Raw genomic sequence first — 20,597 nt, 5'->3', positions numbered from 1 at the left:
GACGGCACCTCTATTTGCAGTTGCTTTATTAGTGTGCTTCAGAGAAGCTTTAGAATAGTTAGAGTATTCGGTGGTATGCAACAAATCCCCTTCTGGATAGGCAAAGCTTAGCCAGTAGGGGGCTATTGCGCTTAGTCTGACATGACCTGCGTATTTGGCAGGTCCGCTAATCAAGGGTAAATGTATTCTGTATAATACTTTGTGTGGAAATATTCCCATGCTCAACTTCCTAAGTTGTTAATCGAGAGCAGTAGCGCACAGCATGACACGCCTTGTCGCCTTCAATTATGGAAGTATATAGTGTACTGCAGATTGTGACTCGACTGACAACATAGTCTGTGACAGTACCTCCATTTTGTTATAATCACTGGATTATTGTAATAACAGGGCACATGTGTCAATCAGAATATGCCTCATCATTCTCACTATCAAAGAAATGGAGGTCTAGACGCCTTTTTAGCTTAGTGGTTTTATATCTGATAACATGTTATTGCCGCCGTGGCTCCTAATCTAGCCAAATCTACACTCTACCTTATTCATCACATGGTAAATAATCTTTTAGCTGAAGCTACTGGCTGCAGCAGGCGTCCAATCAGCAGGATTGTCTACTTTGCGACTCCTCATTAGATTATTTTATTTTAACTCATGCAGATTAGCCTAACTCTCTAAACAGTGGGGCCATGCTGATGACTGTACATACGGAATACCTATTTCCACTAACGTTAAATCCGCTCGCTGACAGAAAGTGACATAAGAAATCTAGTTCTTACCACTGTCATGCCATTATGTCACATAAGTTCAAGGCCAGGATGTCTATAGATACAGAATAACCGCCATGCTAGATTCAGATATATAATCCCTATCGCTCGAGCGTGCGACACACGTGTAATTGTTGAATGACAGTCAAGATCCTGGGAAGAAATCTCATTAGGATGTCTCTTTGGGAGTCATTTCTCATCATCTAGCTTCATCCAAAAACAGCAACAATGGTGAGAAAGGTGGTCGTTGTGACTGGGAGTGCGTCAGGTATGGGCCTCGCAACAGCCACCAGTCTTGCTAGTAGTGGAGCCCATCTTGCTCTCTGGGATATCAACAGCAGCAAGCTTAAAGAAATCGCGAAGTCCTTCAAAGCCCAATATTCGGGGAAGATACTGGCTCAAACTGTCGACGTGTCGGACCGCTCTGCTGTCAAGGCCGCCTTGATGGAGGCACAGCATCACCTCGGCCCCATTAATGCAATTGCAAATTTTGCGGGGACCGGTGGTCATCAATTGGGAGTGGAACCGATTTGGGAGACAAGCGATGAGGAGTTTGAGTTCATTACCAACCTGAATATCAGAGGTCTTTTTAACATACTTGGTGAAGCTTTGACTCCTGGTTTCCTTGGTGAACTTCAAAGCATTGTGCATATTGCGAGCATGTTCGGTACTCGAGGTTACAAGAACGGAGCAGTCTTCGCTGCTAGCAAGCATGCTGCAGTCGGGATGGTCAAAAGCGCAGCCCTCGAGGTTGGATCAAGGGGCATCCGAGTGAACTGCATTCTACCGTGTGTTTTCCTACTATTTTACCCTACTTCGTGATGAAGTTAACCAAGTATATAGTGGACCTATCGACACACCTATGTTTCATCAAGTCAGAGAAAACGCCGGTCTGTCTTCCTCCGCATCAGATACGCCGATTCCTCGGCCTGGTCAACCTGAGGAAGTTGCAAGCATTGCAGTATTCTTACTGGGTGACCAGAGTAGTTATGTGACAGGGGCCGTATGGAATGTGGATGGTGGGGCAAATGCTTGAATGCGCCCTTTGTATGATTTGTATAAGAACACATTGCTGGCAGTGGTTTGGCCATGACCTCTTCATCACTCAATGAACAGCATGGACTTCAAGAGTGTGATTAAATCGACGAGTGAAGCTGTAAAACTTGACCCATTTTTCGGATATTAGTGGACGGATCTTTAACTATCCAAGCTTGCGTAGATCTTTGGCATTATTGCAAGCTCTCTATCCAGCTTGACATTTACCACGTACCCACGGCCATACTTGAGTTGTTAGATTTCTCTTCTTACATAGTCATCTAATGTTCTCTATTTCCGCTGCTCATCGATCAGCCCCGATAACTGTGATCATATGGACTGGTCCACATGATGTTTGATCCAACCCATGCAGGTTCGACTGTAGATAATGGGTGAATTCATGATACTTAGATAATGACAGTGTCTAATTTTCTCTTTTTATAAATTCTGGCTATACCACTGGGATATCTATATATTTTATTGGATATTATATTAATTCTCAATATATGAATATTATATGAGGGGTAGGGCTATCCCCTAAGCTTGTAATGGAAAGTGGTGCAGAGATATCCTTCCTAGATTGTCTAACTAACTAGACCTTTGTTATTAAGGTATAATACTCTAGCTTTCTACTGTCTATAGGACATACTAATCAATAGATAGAGTAGTCTAAGGCTCATTAGTAATATACTTAAGAATAGCTCCTACTTAACCTATATCCTCTCAAAGGTTAATGTGGTGGGACTATTGGAGAGGAGTGTTGGCTTTGCGCAATCCTGTACAGCCTTCCAGGGGATGGATCGAAATCAGTTTCACTACTCGCACACAAAGAGATACTCTCCCGAATTCTCCCATGAAGATGAAACCCACTATTCCTTCTACAAATACCCAGTGTAAAAGTAGCTTCCATATCAGTGCAGTACGGTCAGATCTGCAGCCGGGCAATGTTAGTCATATGCATGGCAGCCTTGCCTATGTGGCTGTGCACACCTCCCACTTTCACTCATAACTCGCTATATATTAACTTAGTACCCATAGGGTTGCCAATAACGAGTCTAAGTCCAAACAATTCCGTGGCTATCAAGCATGGATGGGTCCCGCTACCAACTTGTCGACTCTCTTTATGGGCCTGGCACAGTCGGGGCCTGGCTTCTGTCCCTCTGTGCCGTCCTCATTAGCTGGACGCTGAACACTTCCTCCCGACGCAAAGATACCATTTCAGTCGATTTCATCACCACACTCCTTCTGCCCTTCATTGCTGCAGGCCACGCTATTTTCCAGATCACACGGCTCCCCGCCCCTGTGGCCGAGGTGATTACCGCACAGCAAGTTGAATTACAGAGATACGCATCCGCGCTGGAGGCACCTCTGAACATCTGTGAAACATTCTCGGTGGCAGCACTGTTGTTGGCCGTGTTTTGCGGGCCTTGGTGGGGTAGTGATCCGAAGTGGACGCGGTTGGGTTTGGTGCTTATAGTGGGGTTGTTAAGCTGGGGAACGGAAAATATCATGTTTGGGCTGGGCACATTGAAGGGTGTGCGAGCTCCAGAAATAACGCTGACTCGGCCGTACTTATTCTTCTTCACTCCGATTGTGGCGAGTACGTGGGCGTTTTTGGCGCTATGTCTTGCAGTTGGAGCAATAGTCTGGATCGTCAGTATTGGAAACAACCAGGCTACAAGAAGGGGTCTGGAGCGAAGACACCTTCAACGGGCACCAAGTCGCGTTTTCGACGAGTCCAGGCCGTATAAGCCTAGCCAAATCACTCAAGAGACAAGGGACTATGCACTGCATGAGCTTCAGGCCTTAGAACCCATGTCTCGGAGTATCCAGATGGTGACCTTCGTTTCAATACTTTTCTTGCCTTTCTCACTGATTGCTTCAACTTTTGGATTCATGACTGTTGACATGAAGAGCTTGTCGAGCACATCTCAGAACCAGTTTATCCTCATACCAAATTCGAACGGACCTTTGAGCCACCTTGACCAACTTTTGGCACTCGTTGGAGGTGTTATTATTATCCTTGCGGCTATCCGACGTGCTCACCGCTCAAGACGTGAAATGGGACATGTTTCAAAACCTTCTGTCCAGAGACGACGTTCCATATGATAAACGAAAATTCCAAGTTGATAAACAGCAGCCATGGTTATCTACAACTTTACCGTGAGTTGAATGCTCTGAAAGGGCCCATTCTGGGCTAGCCGATGGTGTGTGATACCAATGAGGACCTGGCATTGACATGAGATTGCTCTGGCTGCGATGGTTGGGTAGGTGGCTGGGATGCGAAAGAGGGATTCATGTTGCAATGTGGGATGGTTCAGCACGACGGCAAAGGGGAGCCAGCAGGGTAAGAGGTTTCAAATGGCGAAGGTATTCATGTCAGATGTGTCTGCATTAGTTACAAACCTTGTTTACCAGCTTCATGACTTTAAAATTCTTCTCCACAATTACGCATACCCTAACTAGATCTTAAATAAAGGTAGCACTATACTGTCTTAATAATCTATATCTTCTATAATATTTAGTGCTTAACATATTAACAAGCTATATGTATAAGGATCTTTTATAGATAAATATATAGTCGTAATATTAATATATAATTATATGCCTCTACACCCTAAAACCAGTATTATGTCATGCTGAGAGTAAAAACCATGAAGATGATGATGGGAAGTGACTAGACTGAAACGCATGACAACTGTCTTCTTCTGGAAGTCACCACATAATACCACACTGTCTAGCGATCGTTGCCCTGATCTGCAGTACTTCCTGCCAGTTTGGGGCCCAAGGATGACAAGACCGGGACGCTGCTTAGGAGATGAAGGTCTGACCGGCAGCTCAGCAACCACTTAGGGCTGTCAAGTTCTCTTCCGGTGTTGATCTGCACGCTGAGTGAGGACACATGGGGTTTTCTCCCTGCCAAGAGTTGAAGGTAATAGTAACCATAAAACTTTTTCTAATTTAATGTAGATTACTCTATGTATGCAGTTGCTTTTCTACCGGTGTCTAAGTGATATAATTAGAAATGTAGGATTTTTGAGAGGGTCAGGGTAATGCTACAATAGAGATTCTACTGAGAATTATTGCACCCGGCATTATATTGACTCTCTCCAGGCTGTGTCCATCGTATCGGTGTTCATCGATGATCGGGGGCAGTTTAACGGCAAGTTGGACTGATTCTACCTTATTCTGATCTCGATCTCGATCTCGTCAATGCTGGGCATATCATGATTCTTTTCAGTTGTTTGCATCACAAGGCAGTCATAGTACCCTGGCATCGGTTTTAAAATGGCTAATCTGATGCTGGGAATTAATAATAAAACAAGCTAGGTCAATGACACTCATAGTTCTCCACATCAGTCATGCAAGTTTATTGTTGTCGTAGCTCATACTTGCATATCATCCATGGACTCAAGTCCACTCCTTGATTTCTATTCATCGTTTCAAGGAAGTTGTTGGGATATGTAGAATGTGTGTACGTCACTGTGAACAGCACTCTTAATCAATTAACCAGGATATTTCAAGAAAGGAATGCAACCATACTGACAAGTCTAGAACATGACGTGAACATGACATTCATTTCCTGTTTCATACTTGGTAATTCCTGCTCTGTGATTGGATAAGCTTCAAGTATGGAGCATGTGGAGATCTCCAGCAAGCTTACCTAACTATATACACTCTCCACCACAAAGTATATAAAAGTACTGCTACAACAGCCTCAACCCCTCGTCTCAGCCCTGCCTGCAATATATCTATAACTTAAACATGTTCCCCCGCTGCTTCGCCTCCAGAGCAACACTTACTTCCAGACCTTCCACACTTACACCCTTCCCATCCACACTTATCCAGAACCGCACCTTCGCAATCACCTCGCCTACCATGACCCGCCTTGCAGACGCAATCAAAGACGACCACCGCGAGCTCGAAGAAGCCTACAACAAGATCCTCTCCGCCAAAACCTCCGATGAGAAAACCCGATGGCAGAACCAGTTCACATGGGAACTCGCTCGCCACTCCATCGGCGAGGAGTTGATCGTCTACCCTCTCATGGAGAAGAACCTTCCCAACGGGAAGGAGATGGCCGATAAGGACCGCGCAGAGCATCAAATTGTACGCTTTTCTTGTAACCCCTGTCCGTCCCTTTGCAGAAGAAAAAAAATCATATGTTAAACATGAAACAGGTCAAAGAACACCTCTATAAATTCCAGAGCCTCTCCTCTGAGGACGCCGAGTTCGAGCCGACGCTCAAGTCCCTCTGGAGCAATCTAGGCCAGCACATCAAAGAGGAAGAGAGTGACGATCTGCCTTCGCTGGAGAAGACGCTTGACCAGGACGACTCGGAGAAGCACACGAAGAAGTTCATGCGGACGAAGAAGTTTATCCCCACGAGGAGCCACCCCAGTGCGCCTGACAAGCCGCCGTTCGAGACCGTTGCCGGGTTGATGGCTGCGCCGATTGATCATCTGGCGGATTTGTTCAGGAAGTTCCCTGAGGAGTCGAAGAGTCAGTTGCCTCCTTGATCTACTCGATTTTTACGTGGAGATGTGGTGGGCACAGCGGAGTTGGGATTGTTTATGAGTTATATGATTAATTGTATATTTGAATGCAATTGAACGTCGAGTGAATGAGCTTCGATAAGTAATTAGGATAACGGGTCAATTAGTTGGTAGGGCAGGTCCCAGCCCCCTTGGACGTTTTAGTCACCGTTTGCGTCTGCGTAACTGTCTTCTTTACCGTTGTTGTCTTGGTGCTCGTGGCCCGGGAAGTAAACGTCGCCGAGAGCTTAAGTCTATATGTTGTCGTTTTCACGACCGTGCTGGTGGGGGTGGCGAGCGTGACCGTTGAATGTATCGTCGAGACCGTCGATTTGGTTACGGTGAGTGTGCGTCGAGGGAGCGAAACGGTCGATTCGATCGTTGTCGTCTTCAAGCTGGTGACCGTCTGAGTTGCGCCGACAATGGTAATAGTTGATGTCTTGGTTGCGAGCAAGGTAGCAGTCACTATGGTGGTCGGAGCCTTGCGGGTGGTAGTCTTTCCGATGGTTGAGATGCTGGTTTGTGTGACATAGCTGGTTACCGCTGGGATGGTGCTGGTCGTGCCCTTGGTGACTGTTGACAGGACGGTAATGGTGCTTGTGGAGGCCGGGAGTGTCGTCGTCTTGCCAGTTGTCTTGGTGGTGACCACAGTGATGATATCAGTTGACGCAGGAAGTTTGACTGTCGACGTCTTGGCGGTTGTTGTGAGCGTGGTGTAGTCGGTGATAGTCACAGCGGCACCAGCGCGGGGGATTACACTCCGCTTCACCTTTGCAGCTGGAATGCAGTCATTCGTAGTGGTGACAGTCTTGGACTTGAAGACCGTGGAGATAACGCTAACGGTGCTTGTGGTTAGCCTTGGCCGTGATAGTCGTGGTGCCGCCAGTACCCGAAGTGACAGTAGCAGTCAAAGTTACCTTGGCTGTCCCTGGGGTGAATGTCGTGATGGCAGTCGTTGTTCTCACTGCAGTTGTTGTTGTCGTTACTGCTTTGGCTGTCACCGTGGTGGCCACGGAAGAAGTCAACGTGCTCTTGACAGTGACAGTAGACGGCGCCTGAGTAGTTGTTGCAACCACTGTGGTAGTTTGCTTTAGCGTGCTCGTACTTGTGCTTGGAGCAGGTGTAATGGTGACGCCAACATCGCTGGTAACGACAACCTTCTTCGTGCTCGTCACTGTCGGCTCAGTGACAATTACCGTGTCCGTGACGGTAGTCTTCTGCGTCGTTGTCTTGAACGACTCGGCTGCACTTAGGGTTGTACCCACATCTTCCGTGACGGTATACTTCGTCGTGGAAGTCTTATCAGCAGAGGTCAATGTTGTGTACAGAGTCTCCTTATCTGTCACGGTCATTGTGGTTGTCACAGTAAAGGGTGTAACATTGGTACTCGAGGTCGGCGTCGCTGACTGCACAGGCACACTTGTGCTGATTATATTTCCAGGGACGAACGGAGTTCCACTGACATGAGTGAAATCAATCCAAGACGTCACTGCAAAGAAGCTCGACAACTGGAACTGAGAAACACCGCTACCATCCAACTGAGTTGCAAACGAGGCACGCTGAGCAGTCGACGCGCCAGGCCCATAGTTGCCGTACTCACCGAATACCACCCCATCGGTGTTTGGAGTACTCGACGACCACTGCTCCCATCCGGCTGCCGTCACACACGAATCAAGGTACGAATCCACGTACGCCACGCGAGCCAAAGAGTTCCATGGTCGGCCGAGTGAGATATCGGACATTGTCCCGGCACCAGTGGAGGGAACGATAGCACATTGGTCAAAGACAAATCCAGCTGCACTTGTATTTGTGGACCGCTTATGGGCAGTCAGATTGATGCCGTCCTTATTAGGTGCAATGGCCGACTTGAGGAAGTACCCAGCCCCCGATCCCCAGATCATATCGATGTTCCCCTCAATGTAGCTGTTGCTAGCGAAGAAGTATCCATTGATCAAGAGTGCGTCTTGGTTCCCTTTCACCTGGCAACCGTACAGAGAGGCGTACTTGCTTGACTTGACTGCGAAACCGAGCGATGCATAGTTCTTGGTGGTGCCAAAGTCGTTGACAAAGTTGATGTTGATAACCTGGAAGTAGTTGCCAGTGGCATAAACAGTGGCACTATCCGAGTTGGACTGGTCGGCCTGGGTATCGACAGCGGCGTTATACTGGATAGTGACCTGGTTGCTGTTGTAGTCGAAGGTTGAGGTTGAGTAGCCGATGAGGATCGTGGTCCCAGAACGATTTAGCACAAGCTGTTCCTCGTAGACACCTGGGTAAATGAATACTGTAGGTGCCACTTTACTTGATGTGGGCAGGGCATTTAGCGCACTCTGGATAGTATCGTAAGTAGTAATATTTTCAATCGCCGTTTTCGACACGATGTACGCTCCGACAGGAGGAACAGTACCACCATACGGAGTCGGAGAGGCAATAGGAGTAGCGGTCGCTGTAGCCGTAGTCGTCGGGGTTCCAGTCGGAATAGTAACAGCGTCCCAGTATGTCAGATCAATCCAGTCAGTCGACTCCATCACTGCTTCAAGTGTATAGGTGTCCGAAGTAAGCAGAGTACAATTGCCAAAGGCCTGTCGCGCAGCTGCATTATTCTCCCAATTACCCGGCCCTGAATTGTTGAATTCGGCGAATGTGATGTGGTCCGTACGGGGGTCAGTCGCACTCCAGATCTTCCATCCAGCGGGCTGGATGATATCGCTCAGATACGAATTCTTGATTACCACCAGAGCACACGCCGAGCACGGCCGACCGAGGTACACGGTCTGGGTTAGATCGACTGTTGCATCAGGAGCGGCCTCAAAGGTGCACTCGTCGAATATGTATCCACCGATTGCAGAAGACGATGCTCGACTCTGCGCCGTAATGGCAGATTTCGCCCGTTTGGCACCGATGGTGCATCCTTTGAAATAGGCTTTGGAGTATCCCCAGATGAAGTCGATTGCACCCTCGATATAGCATGACTCGTAGTACTGATACCCTGCTGGACTGCCGGTCAAGAGGGTATCTTGCCAGCCGATGAAGCTACAGCCATAGAAGCCAATCTGTGAGCCATAGATGGACGCAGCGAGGGTCACGTAGGAAGACTGTGATCCATCCAAGTTATCACTGTTAATGATGTCTATGTTGTATAGCGCAATCCTATTACTGGCGGTCGACAGGGTCGCCGTCTCTGCGTCAGAGTGACCCGTCGGCAGTGGAGACACAGACAGGCCGCGGGCAAAAGAGATAGTAACTTGGTTGGTCCTGTAAGTCTTGCCAGGGTTTCCAGACTGGTAGCCGATGGTCTGAACAGGCCCTTTCCGATTGATTGATGGAACCTGCTCGGTGTAGGTGCCTGGATATATGAAGATGATCTGAGTCGAAGCATCATTGGGTAAAGCAGCTAATGCATCTGTCAAGTTGCTATACGACCCGTTCACCGACCCTCCTTGAGAGACAATGACCGCGCCTGCTGGGGGAGTGGTTCCGCTGGTAGGATGACCCCACGTTGCAGTTGCGGTGGCGGAGGGGGTAGCAGTAGAAGCAGGAGTGGTAGTGCTCGAGTTCGTGCTCGTAGATGGTCCAGTAAGGCTATAGGAAGGAACATAGTTATACGCTGTCATGTCCAACCAGGATGTATCTCCAATCCACGACAATAGTGTGTACGCACTAGCAGCATCTGCAGTCAGGTTGGTCGCAAATGACGCACGGCTGGACGACCATGCTCCAGGACCCGAGTTGTTGTACTCTCCAAAGGTGACATGGTCAGTTTGGGGTGCACTGGTAGACCAGATACTCCATCCGGCGCTGTTGATGTGCTTATCCAGGTAGGAGTTCATGTAAACGGCTATACTGTACTGAGAGTAAGGTCTGCAGAGGTACGTTTGACCAAGAGAGGTACCGTAGGTGTTAGTGTAGGTCACATAGCAACTGTCAAACACATACCCACCAGCGGCAGTGGAAGAGGATCGACTCTGGGCTGCGATGTACGCGCCTGCAGTATTCGATGCAATATAGCACTGATGAAAGTAGGCAGTCGAGAAACCCCAAATGAAATCGACCGATCCTTCGATGTAGCAATTCGAATACACTTGCACACCCTTGTTAGCCAAGAGGCTGTCTTGGTACCCGATGAAGGAACAACCATATGCTGCCATGTTCGAACCATAAAAGTCTGCAGCCAGGGCAGCGGTGTTCTTGGTCTGCGGATACGTGGTCACAGAGTCGATGTTGTACAGCGCCAGACCAGAGCCATCTGTCTTCTTTGCATATATAACCGGCGTGTTTTCATCCTGACCTGCACTGGTTAGGACGCCGTAGGAAAACTGGATAGTAACCAGGTTCTGCGTGTAATCATTCTTAAAGGAGGTTTCACCACGAAGGGTAACCTTGCCTGCGCGCGTGATGGAGATCTGCTCGGTATAGGTTCCAGCCTGGATGTAGATGGTGTATGCCTGGCCATCATTAGGCAGAGCTGCGATAGCCTGGCTGACATTGGCGTACTGATCAGCAGTGGGATTCTGGGAGACAACCAGTGTGGAGGACGGCGTGGGTGCAGTAGGCGTCACAGATGCAGTGGTGGAAGATGTCGAAGCTGCAGTCGATGTAGCCACTGCAGTCAGCGTGGCAACGGCGGACGATGAACTCTGAATCACGTCCGAGTTTACAATGTCTTCCAAAACATCCGGGTGTACCCGGTTGGTAGACGATGAGGCAAATTGTGGATATACCCCCGCAAATACCTGGTCTATGGAAAAGCGGATCAGGTCCGACGCACCCCTGTAGCAGCAATCAGACCCGCGAGGAACGTGTTCCGGAAAATGACGACTGATCCACCGCCGTTGTTTGCTGCTGCCATGTAGACGTTCTTATTGCTCGTGCCAGCTTTCTGCTGAACCGAGCAAGAATCAAAGACGACGGTCGAATTGTACAAAGTGGCTCCAGATGTGTAGCCCTTGTTGTAAACAACAAGGGCGCTGGACCCAACAGGTACGACCGTGGTGTTATAGATGTACAGGGTGGGATAGCTGTAGATTACCTTGTCCAGGGCCTCGATATAGCTGTTGGCGATGATACCGAGTCCCAAATTGGCGGTGATACCTAGGCTTCCTGCAGACACAAACTGGCATTGGTAGAATGCATTCTTTGATCCTCTGATTGTGGCGGCCCCATAGCTGCCGGTCGCGGTGTTGACGAAGTTAACGTTGCTGAATGTAATACCGAGGACGTTGACGGAGATGACGAGAGGGTTAGTGGCAGAGGTGGTGACCTGATTCTGCGCATAGTCATTCTCATTGGCAGTCTCACCAATGATGGTGACCGAGGGTGTGGCAGAGACGGTGACAGCGTGTGTATATGTTCCTGCTTTCACGGTCACAGTAGGAATCCCTTGTCTTTGGGCATACGCGATGGCCTCGCCGATTGCAGTGAACTGCCCGGAGCTGTCGGTAGCAACAACAACCACTGAAGACGAGGCTGGTGGGAAACAATAGTCAGTTTGATGTCCGTTAGAGGTCAAAAGGTCCACCTACTCGGAGATGAAAGGGTTGTAGTCGATGCAGTCGAAGGAGCGGCAGTGACTGTAGTAGAAGTGAATGCTGCAGTCGAGCCCACTGTCGCATTTAGGGCAGCTGCTAGTGTGGCTAAGCCAGTCAGACCCCAGGCGTGCCAAAAGCGCATTTTAACAGAACTGAACAGGGCGATTCTCAGGCCTGGTCCAGGTCGGAAATATTGTCTCCCTGAGACCGCTGTGCTTAGCTGAGAAGGATGTGTTACTCCTATATATCCCAGCGCAAACAGAGCTTACGCGTCTCATCGTCGCCATCTCTGTTATCCGCATATTGATAGGCACGGAGTAGGGCACGCTCTCCGGGGTCGACGGCCAGAAATTCGCCGACCTTTGGAACCATCGACTCCTGCTCCGTCCCGTCATGGTTGGGGGAAACATAAGCGACGTATTTAGACTTTCAGTATGGGAAGTGTCGAAAAGTGGTCGCTACATTCAACTTGCCACCAAGGCGTCCACAGTCTGGCAGGATCTAGACCAGGCCTGGCTGATGGAAACGGTCCCAGCACGGCATTTTTCCAGTGGCTCAATGTCCTCCAAGCTCAATCGGAGAGCCAGAAAGGCAGTAGTCAAGCCTTCAAGAAGCAGTGAGTACCGGTACCGGGAGCTGCCGACCACGAGGCACAGAGATTTGAGTGTTCAAACCAGGTTGATGTTAAACAGATGGATATTTTCCGTCAATCACAATGAGCGCCTTGAGAACTGGTGAAGTGACAAGGTGAGCTTAGCCTAGCACTTAGTCTAGAAGAAGCAGTTGCCCCGAGAATCATGGAGCTTGAGGTTTTCCAGCCAACCATCAGTTGTTATCGCCGGGTGGAAAAGGGGTCAGGCACGGAGGAGTTATCAGAGGTTGTCAAAGCCACGTACTCTTTTATCATTGTTGTCGGCAAGCGTAGTCTTTGTAATCTGCCCTAAACCTGTCGCCTCTTCGTCCACCTGGAGCATCGACTTTCGGCCGGAGTAGACAGCGATTTTGAGAATCGTCTAGGAGGCTTATCCGGTACTAGTTTTGTTTAATCTGTGAAGCGAGCAAACCGCGATTTTAAGGGAATTGTGAAAAGTTTATAAAGGAGTGAACGTGATAGTATATCTTCTTGTCGCTTTTCATCGTGCTCTGTAGTTTTCTCATATGCGGCGCGACATCTCTATAGAATTCTGGAAAGCATGATTATAGTTATTTTCTATCCAGTGTGTCGCCCTGGAAATTCCAATTCCAAAGATCGCGAATCCAAGTGGTCGGCTCGCAGATCAGCGCTGATCAGGATCCGCAAAGATCGCTCCGCAGTCTGGATCCCTTCAATCACCACTACAAGGATGCAGATAATTATATCCCTACGTGTTTAGAAATGTATATGACTTCATGGCAATACGCGATGAATTAAACTCAACTGACTGGATTGCTCGACGGTCGGTGTCTTGTCATTCGTACGCTAGCACCAGCCTTGATGTGCGTCCACCCGCGGATATATATTGTCTGACAGAATGACTGTTGGGAGTCAGGTCTTTAGTTGACCTCACAAACCGCGTTTGCGTCATTGGATATGCTTCATACCTTTCGCTTTAGAAGGTTTTGCCTTAAAGGCAGACTGCTGTGCAACTTGGTATCATCAAGTGGGATTGCTGCTCCGTCGTCGATCCTTGATTGAAAGTCGAGGAAGGGGTAGATTGTCCAGCATATCACCAGCGAAGGATATATTGCCTGCGCCACAAGATCTTACTTGCCAAGAAATCGGTCAGATTTTCGAGAATAGCAACCAATTGTGCCTTGGTTAGTTCCGATTGCCCTCCAGCTATCTTTACTAGCATGAACAGAGCCCAAACCGTTACTCTCGTACACCAGCCTATGGCTGCCACCCTGAACCAGGGAAGCTCAATTTGACTGAGTCTAAAACTACTTTCCATATACCTAAAGCTTATAAAACGATGGTATTGACCACCACGAAAGATTTGTCGAATAGCACATTCACTGTGGGGGATAAGGGAGTCACGGTGATGGGACATAGCCGAGGCTGACCTGTCTGGTGTGGGCCAGACGCCTGCTGGGCACATGCTAGCAGTCAGTATTAATCTCTGTTCATGTACTTTATGCAACAAACGATTCTCTTGACAATCAAACACGGAGGACTTCATTGGACGCCAGAGCTATTGTCCAATTAAGTCATGCCATGGGAACAGTCTCAGCCAGCGCCCAGGCATACTTAAATCGAGGCGACAGGGATTAGGTAACGGTCGACAGGGTTATCATATACCGAGCAATTTATTCGTCTAATCCCTCTTGCTTCTGTTGTGCCGTCTCCAAGCAACACCCTAGGCTGGCCAGGATGTCAGACGAGGGGCGGGGGATTATTAACCCCCCTGTGCCTCTTTGCGAGAGTTTCAATTCTCCAGAATTCATTCCATTCACAGAGATAGATACGACTCACCCAAACCATCAAAATGGGTGACGCAGACGCCCTTCCAGACTATGTCCTTGACCCCAACGCTGTCTTGAACGACAAAGCCGCAGCTTGGCGCCATGGCGCGCCTCCAGATTACTCAAAAACAAGGGCATTCTATGAAGAGAGTAGGCAACAACCTCACAGCCCATGTCAGAGATCTCTATACAACTAAGCAATTCCCGTCCTAGCAAAGCAAATGACCCACGAGGCAGGCAGCCTCCCCGACCTCGTCTCAAGCCTTGTCAAGAACTGGGAGATCGAAGCATCCTTCAAGACTTCCCTCGACGACTGGCGCACAATCGACCACAGCAAATACACCTTCTCGCTGAACGGCGGACCTCCCCAGACAGGCGACCACATGCTCTGGGTGGGCACTTACAACGCCCTCCTTACATCCAGCGCGTACTACGACCCCGAGCATAATGATTTCTCGACGAGTCACAAGGCGTTCAAGCGCATGATGCCGACGTTTGCGTGGGAGGTCCTGGAGGTGTATAGTGGGCCTCCGGTTGTGATCTTCAAGTGGAGGCATTGGGGGTACATGAAGAATGATTATGTCGGGTATAACAAGTATGGCTGCGTTCCTGGATAAAGAAAGATGGATACTAAGTCAGTGTTCCAGTCGAGGAGAAAAGGTCACTGTCAAAGCGCATGGTGGTCTGATTGATATCCAAGGCATCGTCATTGCCAAGGTCAACAGTTCGTTGCAGCTTGAAAAGATTGACGTTTGGTTTGATCCTATGGACATGTTCCGCCAGATCGCACGCGAGGAGAAAATCGAGGGTGAGAATAAGGAGGGAGTGGATGCAGCTGGGGCCGCTGCAGGCTGTCCAGTCATGGGCCACAGAAGCGCATAATACTCCTACCACTGAGTTTCGAATAGTACTGCCATCCTCGGGAAATCTGAACCAGAAACAACTTAAATTCATCCTTAATCGGAACACCCTTAGATCGTACAACGCGTGATGTGGATGTATATCTCTATATACGTTCAGATGATTGCCATTTAACGCATCACCCAGGAATATCAAACAGCTGCGCTCAACCAGCAGGATTAATCTCAGGAGATTCAATGCCTGTTGGAACCTGCAAGAGTATTGACTCCTGTCCGTGATAATGATCTCCCTCCACTGCGCAAAACAAGCAGCAAATCGGTGCTCACTAGACCAAATCGAATTGAACGATTATTCTGCAGCTGCAGGGGCTAACGAATGTCAGAGGGTGTTATACACTTCCAGCATCGCCTTCGCGCACGATGCCGCACTCGCAGAAGCATAAGCAGGCCATGGATCCGTCCCATAACCGTCGCCGTAATTGCCGACGCCTGTGATCACCACTGTCGGAAGCTGCCTCCATGCCCCGACCCCGGCCCATTCAAATCCAATGACTCCTTCTTGAGTAGCTATCTGATCACGGCTCTCAGCGGACCTCATGATCCTGTCCCCAGATGCAAGCCATCCCAAATGGATGTTTGGTCTGAAGTATTCGATCGCAGGTATATCTAACCATGCCCATGCTCCTACCCGAGGCTCCGAGTCTAATGAGGCGCATTTAGCCACGAACAAAGCGTTCTTGTTTCTGGCTTCCAAATTGAAGACACAAGAATTCGACCCCGGAAAACAGGGTAAAGACAGTTGAGGTAGGAGCTTATTCCCCTCTCCGCTGGGATAATTAGTCGCTTTCAGGTCGGAGATGGTAGCTTGGAGATAGTTCAGATGCTGCGACATCCGTTCTTTCAACATATCTCTAGCTTGTCGCCGACGAACGCTATTCAGGAGCCTCGCGATGTGCCCTGTAGGCGGAGGGAAATCGTACAGGGGACCTGTCTTGCGCAGGAAGACGCCTCCAGGTAGAAGCTTGCCCAAATCATATTCAATTATTCCCTCGCTAACCAGGACATCGCCGAGCCGTATCTCTTGTCCGTCCTTTGTGCACGGGACTCCAGCGCCAGTGCTAACAACAAGGCAAATGCGGATTTGCGGAAAACTGATCGAGAGCCAGAAGGATGTCTTCGCTGCAAATACCTTGCCGTACTTAGAGATCTGCGTAAGAATCACTTTGTGATTGCCAATTCGCCCAGCTACGTAGGCGTTTGTGTCCAAGGGGTGGACGCCCGAAATATCACCGACAATGCCGTAATCTTCATCGAACAGAGCCTTGACTGCCGTGAGCTCTTGCTGGGAAGCACTTATAATGGCGACGTTGAAATTATTTGTGGATCCAGGACATTCGCTGGTAGTGACATCTCTTAGAGAAAACCAAGTGATAAGACTACAAGTGAGGTAAATCTGAAAAGCAATGCTGAGCACTGCAGATATCAGATCATTTTCACTGGTTACCATGTTTAAGTGTTTGAACATCAAACTACTGTACTGAATCTTCCGTCCGATTAGACAAACAGCCGTAGGAGAAATATATATTATACTACGTGTCTTATTGGCTTCTCTGGAAGAGAGACTGAGCCTCCATCATCATGTACTGCATTAAGCGCGGTATCTGGCTGCTCTGCATAACTGCATCCCGGTTCGAAGGAACCTTATATAAATATGAGGCACGGTGTAGGTTGGACAATTATTTCACCGAGTGACTGGAGCAGACAAATCAGAGAGATCATGAGGGTGTTAGATTGTCAGCGTTATCGCACCTGAGAACACGCCGACACTTAACCTGAAACGACACGGCGGTTAAGAAGCGCCAAACTAAGCCACAGCCCATACATATGCGAGGTGTCGAAACTCAATACAAACAGCGAAACCTACAATCCCATTGTATGGTTTTGCCGCACGTTCCTGGGATTGCGATGGAACATGTCAGTTTATTTTGGGAATTTGACCCAGCTGTCTTATTCGTCATCCGACTAATGTGAGTGCTCCAGCAGCCTGCGTGACAAAGACCAAATTAATAGAGACGAACATTCTAGATTACGGGAATGTCAAGGTTCCTTTTACAATATCTCCTAAGCCTTAACATGAATTTCATAAATGCAGAGCACCATTAGTACCGAAGTAGGGCTGGTGTCCTTGAATTAACAGCCTCTGATCTTCACCTATTGTAGACCTACAACAAAGTCAGTATACAACTTATAGATCGCTGTCCCATCTTAAGGGCTTGATGAGAGCTTACACTGTGAGTAATACGCATTCTGGTAGGTGCACTTCCATCCACTCGGGCAGGCAGTTGGACCGGTGTATCCTGTACCGCCACACTGTCCGTACGGGGTACTAGTCCCTGTAGCAGTTGACGATGTCGTAGTTTTGGACGTACTGGTGGTTGTAGTAGATGTCTTGCTGGTTGTGGTCAGCGTTGTCGGAGAAGTCGTGGTACCAGACGTCTTGGTGCTTGTCGAGGTCGTCTTTGTTGTAGTCGCGGTAGCTGTTGGAGACGGGAGACTTCCACTCGGCTGACCGTAGAAAATACCCCTTCCATTGGTGCCCACAAACACACGTCCATAGTTTGACATATCGCCATTCACCACATTAGCAGACGCAGCTCCAAAGCCATGGCTAGAATCGGAAATCATTTGCCAATTTGTGCCCATGTCCTCCGTCTTGAACAGTGCCGTTGTACCGTCAATGGTAAAGAAGCCGTATATGACGGCGTATGAACTGGTTGATGAAGCCTTACCAAGACCGAAACTCCAGCCTGCTGTGCATCCACCCCCAACTTTGGTGAAGGTCTTACCGTAGTCCGTCGAGTGCCAGAGTCCCGTATCGGTAGTAGCCCAGACATCACCGGCAATAGAGGGGTGGGCGCGGATGACATTGACGGCGGTGCTGGAGCCAAGGGATGCAGTCTTGGTGAACGAGGTGGCACCATCGGTGGACACGTAGAACGAACCAGCCGATCCGCCGTAGAAGACGGTATTGTTGGACTTGTCAGACGCGATGGCCGCACCGGAAGGTAGAGACGAGACGGCACTGAATGTGCTGCTGTACTTTGATACCATGGCACCATTAGAGTTCATGAGCAGGACGGTATCGGCATCCGCAGAGAGCGCAACCTGCCCGGTAGGTGTGGTGGACGAGGCTGCGTAGTTTGCCGACCAGGTCTTGCCAAAGTCCGTAGACATTGCAATGGTAGGAAGCGTGTCGCTGGCTCCCGAGCGAACAAGGTTGGATGGTTTGTTACCCGCGTAATCAATGCCATTGGTAGTGCCGTATGTTGGGTTATGGAAGGATTGAGCCGGTGCCTTGTCAAGATCTGCATGGTAAAATCCTCCAACGTCGCCTACAGCAGACAGCAGTGGTGGTCCTCCTGGAGGCGAAATGAGTCCAAGGACAGCCATCTCCTCAATGCCGACGGCGAGAGATTTCAAGGTGACATTATGCACGGTGTCCCATTTCTCGAGGTCATGGCCACCATAAATGGTCGCGCCAGTGCCGTACAACCAGTGGTTTGAGTCGAACGGGTCAATTGCGAGAGCCTCGACCATCCACCCGACACGAACGGGGAACTGATTTGTTGAGGTGTCATCCTGCAGCCAAGGGGCATTTGATATATCATAGCTATAGTAGTAGTCCAAGTTAGGATATCCGTTCCAGGCCCAGATGGGGGACCACGTAGCTCCAGAATCCACACTTCTGAAAATCAGCTCATCTGGCCACCAGCAATTCAGTGCCGCTACCATCAATGTCCCAGGGACTTGCAGGTCAACAGATAAACCGCCATAGCCATAGTATGTGCTTGCCATGGGCGTAGGGCTGATGTCGGTCCACACCTTGCTGGTGATGTTGTACTTATGTACCGTTCCATTGGTGCCGTCGTACGGGCCTGCTCCATTGGAGTAAGAGATGTAAAGAGTCTTTTCAGCTGGAGACAGCACTCCTTTATGAGGTAGAAAGCCGTACTGTGGCTCTCCAGTAACCCAGGACCCTAGCTCCGAGTCAATAGGAGTAATGACTCAACCAGACGTGCAGAACCTACAGGTAGACCCGGCGTCTTCAGAGACAAACACTGATTTACCGATGTCCGCAACTCCTAGAAAGAATTAGACCATTGTTGCAAACTTTCTACTTTTAAAACATACCGACGAAGATTCGTGGAGTCGGAGAGCCTTTTGAACCAGACGTGGAATCAAATGTAACCCATGCAATACCAACGGGGTCAGACGTATACGTGGAACTGGCATCCTGGAAGTACGTCCCTATTCGCGGTCAGTTTCTCGCACACATGGTTATCATCCAGCACTATGTCTTACCAGTCCAAATAAAAGACGTGACATTAGACCAGGTCACTCCGTAGTCAGTACTTCTCCAGAGGCCATGGCCACTCCTCGCTCCATAGTAGAGAATACTGTTCTTGTTAGGGTCTACAGCAAGGCGCTACATGGTCTTAGCCGAGAAACAAGCAATGCAGGGAAAAGGACTGTTACCTACCTCGCCCATACCACGTCCAGGCATATTTCCTCCAACTTTGAAGGGTAGCTTGGTCTCTGACCAAGTATTACCCTGATCGGTCGAGCGCATGATTGAGCCAGCGTTGGGGTCCCATTCATTCGTGTACATCCCAACCGCCAGGTACAGGCGACTGGTATCAATGGGATCGGTAGCGAGTGCATCAACACCCCAGTCATGCCTAAAACGTCAGTCGATCTCACTTACAGAACAGGTTACATACCAGTTACTGTTTCCCACAGAGTCCTGGAGAGGCGTCCAAGTGTCGTCCGAGTTGAGACGGTACGCGCCTCCAATGTCAGTACGAGCGTACGCTAACCCCTTAGCTGACGGGTTGAAAACGATTCCAGGAACGAAACCTCCGCCTCCTGGATATTGCTGTCAGTGACAGGATGAACGAGGCCGTATGTATGCAGTATACTTGCCCCCCGTAACCACATTCTTCCAGGTGTAAGCTTGCGATACGGCTGCGTGGGCTACATCAAACAAGAGGCCTACAGCCAGCAAGACCACGTTCATGGTATGCATCATCTTGGCAGTGAGAGCTCATAAGCTTTGACAGGCGCATTATGTCCGAAGAGCAGCGCTAGGGGAATTTAAGTATGCTCAGTTCACGGAGCTGTCTCCGTCTCGGCCCAATCCGAAAGTAAAGCAACCTAGCCTCTCCAGGCCAGTATTGCACGGGTGTCTGGCGATGGAATATCCGTACGTCCATGATGATACGGTTTTGGCTTTAATTCTGATAGATATGGGGAAGCAATGCGCGTATTGAACATGGGTGATACATGTAACACTTTCAGCATATACCTCCAGCCGGATCGATGATGACCCATGTGATGGTCCGGCAAGTAGCAAAGCACGAAATCTCGGCACAAGGGGCC

At 49.1% G+C, this 20,597-nt stretch overlaps 7 protein-coding genes across 7 annotated transcripts; 4 read left to right on the top strand and 3 right to left on the bottom strand.

The window, feature by feature from the left end:
• The first annotated feature begins 792 nt into the window (after positions 1–792).
• AFUA_8G01550 (SDR family NAD(P)-dependent oxidoreductase) lies at positions 793–1,904 on the top strand. The gene is made up of 2 exons (XM_741958.2): positions 793–1,546; positions 1,602–1,904. Exons 1-2 carry the CDS (start codon positions 987–989, stop codon positions 1,792–1,794), a joined length of 753 nt encoding a protein of 250 aa, XP_747051.1. The 5' UTR covers positions 793–986; the 3' UTR covers positions 1,795–1,904.
• Positions 1,905–2,879: 975 nt separating this feature from the next.
• Positions 2,880–4,191, top strand: AFUA_8G01540 (uncharacterized protein; the record flags this gene model as incomplete). The annotated part of the gene is made up of 3 exons (XM_741959.1): positions 2,880–3,801; positions 3,848–3,956; positions 4,065–4,191. The coding sequence occupies 3 exons, from the start codon at positions 2,880–2,882 to the stop codon at positions 4,189–4,191; spliced, it is 1,158 nt and encodes a 385-aa protein (XP_747052.1).
• A 1,299-nt stretch (positions 4,192–5,490) lies between these two features.
• Positions 5,491–6,426, top strand: AFUA_8G01530 (hemerythrin domain-containing protein). Its single transcript, XM_741960.2, has 2 exons — positions 5,491–5,903; positions 5,975–6,426. The coding sequence occupies exons 1-2, from the start codon at positions 5,559–5,561 to the stop codon at positions 6,311–6,313; spliced, it is 684 nt and encodes a 227-aa protein (XP_747053.1). The 5' UTR covers positions 5,491–5,558; the 3' UTR covers positions 6,314–6,426.
• A 26-nt stretch (positions 6,427–6,452) lies between these two features.
• AFUA_8G01520 (putative pectin methylesterase) lies at positions 6,453–11,998 on the bottom strand (the record flags this gene model as incomplete). Its single annotated transcript, XM_741961.1, has 4 exons — positions 6,453–7,105; positions 7,170–10,965; positions 11,097–11,794; positions 11,851–11,998. The coding sequence occupies 4 exons, from the start codon at positions 11,996–11,998 to the stop codon at positions 6,453–6,455; spliced, it is 5,295 nt and encodes a 1,764-aa protein (XP_747054.1).
• A 2,323-nt stretch (positions 11,999–14,321) lies between these two features.
• Positions 14,322–15,180, top strand: AFUA_8G01510 (uncharacterized protein; the record flags this gene model as incomplete). Its single annotated transcript, XM_741962.1, has 3 exons — positions 14,322–14,448; positions 14,512–14,893; positions 14,946–15,180. The coding sequence occupies 3 exons, from the start codon at positions 14,322–14,324 to the stop codon at positions 15,178–15,180; spliced, it is 744 nt and encodes a 247-aa protein (XP_747055.1).
• A 357-nt stretch (positions 15,181–15,537) lies between these two features.
• AFUA_8G01500 (putative Pfs domain protein) lies at positions 15,538–16,683 on the bottom strand (the record flags this gene model as incomplete). Its single annotated transcript, XM_741963.1, has 1 exon — positions 15,538–16,683. The coding sequence occupies one exon, from the start codon at positions 16,681–16,683 to the stop codon at positions 15,538–15,540; it is 1,146 nt and encodes a 381-aa protein (XP_747056.1).
• Positions 16,684–17,544: 861 nt separating this feature from the next.
• On the bottom strand, positions 17,545–20,247 carry AFUA_8G01490 (putative endoglucanase; the record flags this gene model as incomplete). The annotated part of the gene is given in 8 exon segments (XM_741964.1): positions 17,545–17,723; positions 17,741–19,195; positions 19,247–19,300; positions 19,350–19,466; positions 19,521–19,644; positions 19,699–19,897; positions 19,940–20,084; positions 20,142–20,247. The coding sequence occupies 8 exon segments, from the start codon at positions 20,245–20,247 to the stop codon at positions 17,545–17,547; spliced, it is 2,379 nt and encodes a 792-aa protein (XP_747057.1).
• Positions 20,248–20,597: the final 350 nt, after the last annotated feature.

Source organism: Aspergillus fumigatus, chromosome 8, assembly GCF_000002655.1.
Source record: "Aspergillus fumigatus Af293 chromosome 8, whole genome shotgun sequence".
Taxonomy (NCBI): domain Eukaryota; kingdom Fungi; phylum Ascomycota; class Eurotiomycetes; order Eurotiales; family Aspergillaceae; genus Aspergillus; species Aspergillus fumigatus.
Note: the sequence above shows the minus strand (reverse complement) of the source record. Positions and strands in the feature narration are given on the sequence as shown.

What these genes read in the sequence shown, in the direction of transcription:
- AFUA_8G01550 (XM_741958.2), top strand. Translation starts at nt 987, where the DNA reads ATGGTGAGAAAGGTGGTCGTTGTGACTGGGAGTGCGTCAGGTATGGGC. An exon ending in CGAGTGAACTGCATTCTACC is followed by an intron (nt 1,547 to 1,601) that starts GTGTGTTTTCCT and finishes CCAAGTATATAG; the next exon opens with TGGACCTATCGACACACCTA.
- AFUA_8G01530 (XM_741960.2), top strand. Translation starts at nt 5,559, where the DNA reads ATGTTCCCCCGCTGCTTCGCCTCCAGAGCAACACTTACTTCCAGACCT. An exon ending in ACCGCGCAGAGCATCAAATT is followed by an intron (nt 5,904 to 5,974) that starts GTACGCTTTTCT and finishes AACATGAAACAG; the next exon opens with GTCAAAGAACACCTCTATAA.